The following is an 8,904-nucleotide window of genomic DNA, read 5'->3' as shown; positions in this document are numbered from 1 at the left end:
TCTTTGCAGATGCAGCTGGTCCAAGAAAGGCAAAGTAGCTTTGTGGCTGGTTATGCAAATTTTGGTATCACAGCCCAGTAAATATTTCAGGACTGATTGAAATGTAAAGGAATGATGAAAAAAAAGAAGAAAATCTGATATATGCAAGGGAAAAAAAATCATTTTGAACTGCCAAAAATATTCTTTTTGGTTTTGCCCTGTCTTATTAGAAAAAAAAGAAAAAGAAAAACTTTACTAAGCGTTCCTTATTCTTTTATATGTCCCCATAAATTTAGTATATTAACCTGCTGGTCTGAAAACACACATAATAAAGAGGATATCTTGAATTTTGACAAGCTGTAAGTAGCAGTTTCTAGACAAAGACTAAACATTTGGTTTTTGAAAGTAAGAATAAACTGAATATTATGCATATTAGCTGCAAATACTTGTCTGAAACATCTCTTCAGAAGTTTTTTAAATGCTCATTTTACCTTCTGTCTTCTCCTCTGTTTCTGTTTTCTCACTCTCCATGTTCAGATAATCCTGGCCAGTCTGGTTCAGTGTACTTCACAGCTGTCCAGTTCTAAAGTCCCTTTTCCAGCTCTGAATGACCTCACTCTGCTTCTCTGCCTCCCTCTCTTCTGAGCAACCCTATCTCTCGCTGTGATCGTTCACTTTCTCTTGTCCAAAGCATGTGAGTCCTATGATTTCGCTTTCGTACAAAAAGGTCCTTGTCTCCAGAGAGTGGAAGGATGGAGGGGAAAGATCAGGAGGAGAGAGAGAGAGAGACATTTGTTCATCATAAAGTCACATACTGTAGCCAACTCATTAGATTTAAGGAGGCGTGACTGGTTGCTAATGAGGATGGTTTACACAGCTGCACTGAACAGAGAACGCCTGAAATGGACATTCCAGTTGTTGTGGTGCATATAGGTGCTGGAAGTAGTGTTGTAGTGTCATGCAATATATGGTCTCACTCTAGGCCAGTTCTAATAAAGTGTCTTTTCTACTCCTTTTTTAAAAGACCACTTAGGGGGAGGGCAAAAGCTTTAAACCTAAAAGTATGCTACAGTATATCTTTTATTCACTTGATTTTTAGCTCCATTTTGGTCTCAACCAACCCTTGAGGGGCTTTTTGGCTCACAAAACAGTGAGGCCTGGGAGCTTGAGGGTCCTGCACAATATCTTTGCTGTTCCTAGGACTGTGCTCTTCTGGACAGTGATCTTTATATATTTATGTATAATATATATATAATATAATAATGGTAAATATGAGGTGAACAAATGTTGTACTTGGAAGTTAAACAGTTGTTGATGAGGTTAAAGTTTTGCATAATAAATTATTTTATGTCAACAATTTACCAATTTTACAGTTTTATCTATCTATCTATCTATCTATCTATCTATCTATCTATCTATCTATCTATCTATCTATCTATCTATCTATCTATCTATATTATTTTTCTTACAAATCTAGTTAAAACTGTAAAATTGGTAAATTGTTGACATAAAAAAATTATTATGCAAAACCTTAACCTCATCAACAACTTCCAAGTACAACATTTGTTCCCCTCATATTTAGCGTCACAGCTTTTTGCTGACACGAGCCTGTGTTTGTGTTCCTGTCAGCGCTGTGACATCACTGTATTGTAAGTTTGTCTTCATGGCTGTCTGCTTCTTGTCACACAGAGAGTACGGTTGTCTTTCTTTTCTCTCTCGCTCTCTGTGTCGGAAACAACAAAGCCTGGAGACAAACAGCTCAGCTGCTCCTCATTTCAACAACAAACCTGTGTTTGAAGGTTACATCCTTCCCACACATCATCTGATTCTGTGGTTACGTGTGAGCATGTGGACGGGGAGTGTAATGTTCATTCCTCTCTACACAGAAACAAAACAGAACTTGTTTTATTCACCAATAATTGAGTTTGGAGAAAATGCCATTTTAATGATTTGCTAACTGGACCCTAAAAATCAATTTATTTGCAGTGTCACGAAGCAAAAGTTTAAAGTTCAAGTGTTACGAATCTCATGTTTTAATATTGAAATTGTAGTAAATCTAGTGTGTCTCCTCTGTGTGATGACAGTTAATTTGAGTAAATGTACAGAAAGTCACGCGATACAGCAGTCTGTGAAACATGTTTGGTTTTGGGGATTGGATTATGTTTTAATGCAATCTTTGATGGTTTTTATCTCGAACTTGGACAGGTTTCATCATGCTGTGATGATATCTCTGAGCCATCATCACAAGATGATCTTCTTTAGAAAAATGTTCTTTGGTATTGATCTGAAGAAATAATGTCCTCCAATTGTCATATTTATTGTGCAAGGAAACCACTTCTTTGACCTTTTCATGTTCATATGTTTTACATTAGTTTGTCTGGTGCAGGGATTACAGCACAAAAACTGGAAAACTTTTTTCAGGCACTAATAATAAGTAAGCTGTTGTGTCCAGCGTCTGACTCTAATAGAATAAGAGACTCGGTCAATGAGGAGCACGATGGAAAAAACTCTAGTTATGATAACTGACTGAGGTTAGATTATTATCTGGGAAAAACAACTGCTGCACAACCTCACAAATGCTAGAATTTAATTTCTCTAACATGTGTATGCATCCATGGTAAAAAGAGAGTATGTCCTCCTTCAGTTCTAAGGTTTTTGTGTATCGGGACATATTGAAAAAAAATCACCTGGTCCTCACCAGGTTCAAACAATATTTAAACACAACCTCAGGTGAACAGCAACATTATAGATTACCCTGTATTGTTATTTATTTGACAAAAAACAAGCCAAAATACTAGATGCACCACACAATTCAGCAGTAAAACCACATTTAGCAGCAATAACTTGAATTAACTGTTTTCTGTATGACTTTATCATGGCTGTATGACTCTTCTTTTCAATGTTGCTTCAGTTCGTTGAGACTTGCAGGCATTCATTCGTACAGAGCTCTTCATACAAGTTTCACCACAGCATATCAATCAGATGAGCTCTGGACTCTCACTGAGCCATTGCAAAACATTGATTTCAGTCTTTTCTTCCTGGCGACCGTTCTAAACAAACCATTCTTGTTCAGTCTTTTTTGTCAGCCTTTTTCTAGTTCTGCAGTCATGAACTCTATCGTTTAACATGGTAACTGTTGCATGTAGTTTTTTGTAGTTTCTCTGGCCTTGGGTTGAATTTGCAAGGATGTTCACTCTTAGAAAGCTTGATTATGTGAACAATCCATCTCACTGTAGCATGATGGACTTTGAAGTGTTTAAAATGGCTTTGTAATCTTTCCCAGCTTCAGGCCTCCAAAGTGCCCAAAGTTTACTATGCATGGTCACACTTGCTAATGGTCACTTAGTCAACTGCACTTAATCATCAGCATCTGGCTGCGTCATCCTGCTTCTGTAAGGAAGCACTGTGTCATGACATGTAAAACTTTAGAATTAAAAGAGGGTGCACTTGCTTTGTTACCATGACTGCATGTGGTATATGGGAGCTTTTTATCTGGAATGAGAAGCGATTGATTTCTGGGCATCTGTGTAAAAAACACTCAAACTGAGAAATAGGTAAAAAAGTATCCAGGTTTTGAACCGGTGGTTAACAAGCTGCTCTTTTCAGTAATTGTTAATGGTTCTTCACTACACTTTAAGCATATATCTTTGTCCTTAGAGGAAGGAACTATACGGTGTATTTGCTTTCCAGAGTCCCAAGCAGGTTAAACCAGTCATACTTGCAGTTTTGGTCCTCTAAACTATTATAAACATCTTGCACTATGACAATGCCTTAAGCAGTTCAAATACATGCATGATAAGTTTATTGGTGAGTCTAAATTGTGCTTTACGTGTGAAGTGCTTTAAAGTGGTTTAAGTGTATACATATTTTGCCTTAAAAGCTGGAAAGAAAGCAGGAAACTGGAGTGGCTCAAGAGTTGGGAGTTTGCTTTGTAATTGGAAGGTTGCCGGTTCGAGCCCCGGCTTGGACAGTCTTGGTCATTGTGTCCTTGGGCAAGACACTTCACCCGTTGCCTACTGGTGGTGGTCAGAGGGCCCGGTGGCGCCAGTGTTCAGCAGCTTCACCTCTGTCAGTGCGCCCGAGGGTGGCTGTGGCTACAATGTAGCTTGTGGATGACTGGATGTGTAAAGTGCTTTGGGGTCCTTAGGAACTAGTAAAGTGCTATACAAATACAGGCCATTTACCATTTAAAAAAAGTGCACCTCTCATCCAAGAGGTTTTTTCGTGTCAAAAGGTTAGTGGGTCTCAGGTTGCAGTGGAGGTTCCCTTTGAAGGTTGTCCTGAGGGTTGCCGACCCATTGTTATTTATGTGATTTATCACATGATCCATGAGGTGTCAAAAAAAGGCATGTGTCGTTGCCATCACTGTGAGAATCAGTGCGAGACCTTACCAACCCCATTATTTTTGGTTACTTACAGAAAAAACTACAGATAAAGGTTTTGTGCCACTGACAGTAGACTATGAGTAAAGTGAACAGAAGATGTAACATCATTTTTCTTAGCCTGTTTTACTGTTTTGTTAATGAAGGCCATGTGTTAAGAATAACTTATTTGTTCTTAAACAGATCATTTGGATGCTTGTTTTTTATAGGTCAGCCCTCTTGAGGCTGTTTATGGCCTATGAACCGACAACAAATCATTCAGAATTAGATTTTATTATTAGTTTAAAGCTTTATTTAACTTAATTACATTTTTTTCAGTCTACTTTAGATTAGTTTGTTTTCAGATTAGATTCACATTAGATGCTTGTTTCTATGTAGTTTTTATTACTTGAAAAATGTCTATTTTAGTTTAGATGTTATTTATCTTCTTCGGTATTATGATGTTTGTGTGGTATTTGTCACCAGCAAGATATAAGAAGTTCAGAGCAGGCATTACAACAAAAACACAACAATTCATGTTAACTCAGTTTGAACAACAAAAAAAAAATTAACAAATCGGACCACAGTGACACAGACTAAAATTAAGGGCAATTCCTGTTTATTTTCATTTACATGAAGGCATTTGCGAGAGTATATGCATGTATGTTGATGTGCTCCCTGAGGGTGTTTTATTAAAACTAAACAAATCCTGAATAAATGTTCATGCCCATATTTGTAACCACCTATTCCAGCGTCATTGTGGTATTTTAAAGTGCTGTATCATCAGCTTGAAACAGACTGACTTCCTCAGAGCGCCTTGTTCATCTTACAGCACGTTCATTGATAACCACTGGTTATCAACAAAGAAGATAACTTAAAATTCCTGGGTAATCATTCATGTGTGGATTCAAGTACCAAAAACTGATACATAATCTGTTTTAATATTACTGTTTAATATTTGTATTTTCAGTGTTGGCAAGAGTATTTATTTTTGGATGAAATACGACTGAAAAAGTCGACTTCCCTTTTCGATGGCTCTTAGTGTAACATCATGCATATTCAACCATGTATAAGTCGACTTGACTACGAAATGTCATTGTGGTGTCTAAAAAGTAATCAGCCTGAAACGCACCGGCTTAAACGTTGCTTTTCTTTTTCAAAAAAAATTAAAATGAACTGATATTGTAAATAATTTATTATGTCTTATTTATTTGCGAGTTTAGTCAATTATTTAATGATGTATTTGTTTATTTCAGTTTGACACTCTTGCTGAAAGTTTTTACAGCACCTCCTCAGCACCTTCACTTGATCTCTTCCGGTCCGGTGATTAACGTCACGTGACGGGTAGTTGCCGAGTCGAGCTCAGCTGACAGGCTCCAGGGAAGTTAGCTTTCAGCTTGTGATGCGGTAAAGCAATCCAACTAAAAGCTGATATTTTAAAAAATGGAGCGGTACGGGTCGGACGTGGAGGTCGACGAGCAGAGGACTCCGCTGATTCGCCGGGGACGCGAAGAAGAAGTCCAGAAAGGTGAAAGAAAAAACCAAAGCATTCAGCTAACGATGCGGGCGATTCGGTTGTTTTGTGCAGCATATGTTTGTAAGAAGCCGCGCTTGTTAACTGGGAAGAGGCAGGAAAGACACATACTAACAACCTGAACAGCACAATTTTATCGCTAAAGTGGCTGGTATGTCTGACTGTAGTGTAAACCTTAAATTTAGAGTCGTCACTAACATTATAGAATGGTTGATTTACTGAATTCACCAGCTGAGTGTGCATTTTTAGGTGTTCATGGTATTTTGCCATCTAAGACATTTAAGTTGGTCATCCACACCTGTGTGTAAACGCAGTTTATCTTTTAATGAGCATCGGTCACGAGGTTAGGGACGTCTGCCCTGGAATCGTATCATGAGACGTGTCTCTGATATGAGTCATGACATACCTGCATACCCACTGTCAGGTCGAAGGAAAAACGGGTTTTAATTGAATGCAGTGGTTTAGCTCTGAGAAACTGTGCATGCAGTGAACTCACAGTCCTGACAGAACTGACAGAGCAAGTTTAGGTTTGCCAAATGTAAACAGGATTTACTGAAATAAGCTCTGTATCATTTTGGATAAGTTCAGTCGGCTGGATAAAGGAGACCCATTTTAACAGTGACAGTGGTGTGTACTATCAGTCGTATCAGCAGGTAGTTGTACTGTATGCAAACTAAATAGACTGATTAAATGGTGAAGTGTAGTTATGAAAATAAGGTTGTGCTACAAGTTTCAGAGCTTTAACGTTGTTGTTAGGTTTGGCTTGTCATTTACTCATTTTAAGGTTGATGGTTTAATCCCCGGTTGCTACATTCTTTCTGCCAAAGCATCCTTGGGGAACCTCCTGAATCCAGAGTAGCTTAGTTCTGAAAATAAGACTTAGAATTTGAGATTTGATGGTATTATTAGAGTTGACTTACAGATGGGGCTGAGACAGGATACCAATGCAGAAATGTATCATGATGCATTATCAACATGCTGATGCTAGAAATTGATATTATTTATTTAAAATAAACTAATTAGAATCATTACTTAAAGGATAACCAAATTCCATTATAATAATACAAAAGCACAGCATAAAAATATGAAAGGTTTTTAAGATTTGACTTATTAGGATTATGTTGTGTTCCTAGTATTAATACACAGACCATACGTGCAAACAGATGATTCACACTGCTGTCGTTTCTGTCCCTCAGCTCCAGCATGCGGTTCATCGCGCTACGCCCTGGCATTGCTTTCCTCTTATGGCTTCTTTGTAGTCTATTCATTGAGGGTAAACCTCAGTGTGGCGATGGTGGACATGCTCAACAACACCCACCAATCAAACACCAACCACAGTGGCACAGTGTGCCCTCGCCATTCCAACCCTGCAGTTCACAAACGCAATCACACGGTGAGCTGAAATTTGACTGCAGCTATTTAATCCCACTTTAAAGTGTGTCCTCCATAGGTTTAGTCAATTTTAATAAAGTAACAATGTAGCTTGGGAGTATGTTTGCCACCTAAAGTCTTTCTAGGTCCTGAAGTTAGATTTAAATGCAAACCAGTTATATAGACCTGTTGGATTCTCAGTGAAAGTCAGTCTTTTGGTGTATAATTTCATGTACATGTAGAGGTAACAGTTTACTGATTTTACTGATAAGATTTTAAAGTTAAGGAGTTACTATTATTTGCAGGCTCCTTATTTTTATTCATGTCTGTCTGTAGGAAAATAACATACATTAGGCAGAATTATGTGAACGGGGAAACATAGTTGGCATCCAAGACTCAGTACTTTGTAAGTCTTGAATTGACATGATATCAATATCCTAAGCCCTGAAGTCCTAAAGTTTCTAATCTATCCCCTCATAGGCCAGTGTTTACAACTGGGACTCAGAAACACAGGGATGGATCCTGGGCTCTTTTTTCTACGGGTACATCCTGACACAAGTCCCTGGGGGCTACCTGGCTGGCCGCTTTGGACCAAAATGGCTGATGGGCTTTGGGATCCTGGGGACTGTAATTTTTACACTGCTTACCCCTGTGGCTGCTGACCTGGGTGCAGGCTACCTCATTGCTGTCAGAGTGCTGGAGGGGATTGGCGAGGTAGGGGATCAGAATGAAGATGTTGAAAACGGAGCTGAATTCATATGTGCAGCCCTGTTTTATGAACCATAATCACTATCTGTGCTGCAGCCATAAGATTTGCAAATGGCAATAAAATTCATGTGACAGTCCTGAAATGGTTTCCAGGAATAGTTAAGCTAATATTTGGCTATGCTTAAGTGTCATCTGTGCACTTCTCTTAATGTTCCTGATGTGTTTGTCCTCAGGGTGTTACATTCCCAGCAATGTACACCATGTGGGCAGCCTGGGCCCCACCGCTGGAGAGGAGCCGACTTCTCACCATTTCCTACATTGGTAAGACTGCAGCAAGAGCTAGACTGTCAACATGAAGACAAATTGCACTTTTAGCCTATTTTATGCTTTTTTTTTTTTTAATTTCAGCCTACAGCTGATGACTTGGAAAAATATTGCATTAAGTAAAATATGAACACTTGGCCACACTAACCTTTATCATGAATCTTTAAGCTGCTGGGCTTAGGCTTCTCTTGCAGACCAGCATCTGTCCTTTAACTATTCATGTCCACCTGCCACTTTCTGTTTGTTCTTTCTTCAGTAGTTATACAAACCTACTTCTTTTCTCTTCCCAGGAGCACAGCTGGGGACAGTAATAAGTCTTCCTGTATCTGGTGAAATCATCTTTTACCTGGACTGGACCTATGTCTTCTATATATTTGGTAATACATGTAAATTATACTATTGATAGTCCAGTTTAGGAAGATTTGTTTTAAAGGAAAAAAAATCATTCTTAGTCTCACAGTTACTTTGTGCAGTAGTTGCTCTAAGACAGGGGTCAGCAACCTTTAACACCCAAAGAGCCATTTGGACCCGGTGAACTTATCCATTAGCAAACAAAAACAGTGAGCCGTCATCCTTATATCGCCTTCTGGGCTATCGGAGTGTAGCGTGGCCTTGACCAGAACTTAA

At 38.7% G+C, this 8,904-nt stretch overlaps 2 protein-coding genes across 2 annotated transcripts in view; one reads left to right on the top strand and one right to left on the bottom strand.

The window, feature by feature from the left end:
* arhgef33 (Rho guanine nucleotide exchange factor (GEF) 33) overlaps positions 1-591 on the bottom strand; it is a 13,074-nt gene extending 12,483 nt beyond the window's left edge. Inside the window, exon 1 of the mRNA XM_005733728.1 lies at positions 471-591. Within this exon, the coding sequence (XP_005733785.1) occupies positions 471-510 (40 nt within the window). The 5' untranslated portion in view covers positions 511-591. The remainder of the gene's footprint in view (positions 1-470) is intronic.
* Positions 592-5,667: 5,076 nt separating this feature from the next.
* slc17a5 (solute carrier family 17 member 5) overlaps positions 5,668-8,904 on the top strand; it is a 6,641-nt gene continuing 3,404 nt past the window's right edge. Inside the window, exons 1-5 of the mRNA XM_013910981.1 lie at positions 5,668-5,868; positions 7,071-7,267; positions 7,726-7,959; positions 8,187-8,274; positions 8,568-8,654. Of these exons, the coding sequence (XP_013766435.1) occupies positions 5,784-5,868; positions 7,071-7,267; positions 7,726-7,959; positions 8,187-8,274; positions 8,568-8,654 (691 nt within the window). The 5' untranslated portion in view covers positions 5,668-5,783. The remainder of the gene's footprint in view (positions 5,869-7,070; positions 7,268-7,725; positions 7,960-8,186; positions 8,275-8,567; positions 8,655-8,904) is intronic.

The sequence above is a fragment of the Pundamilia nyererei genome, unplaced genomic scaffold, assembly GCF_000239375.1.
Source record: "Pundamilia nyererei isolate P.nyererei 1_Seehausen unplaced genomic scaffold, PunNye1.0 scaffold00054, whole genome shotgun sequence".
Classification (NCBI taxonomy): Eukaryota; Metazoa; Chordata; class Actinopteri; order Cichliformes; family Cichlidae; genus Pundamilia; species Pundamilia nyererei.
This window is presented reverse-complemented; position numbering and strand designations above follow the sequence as displayed.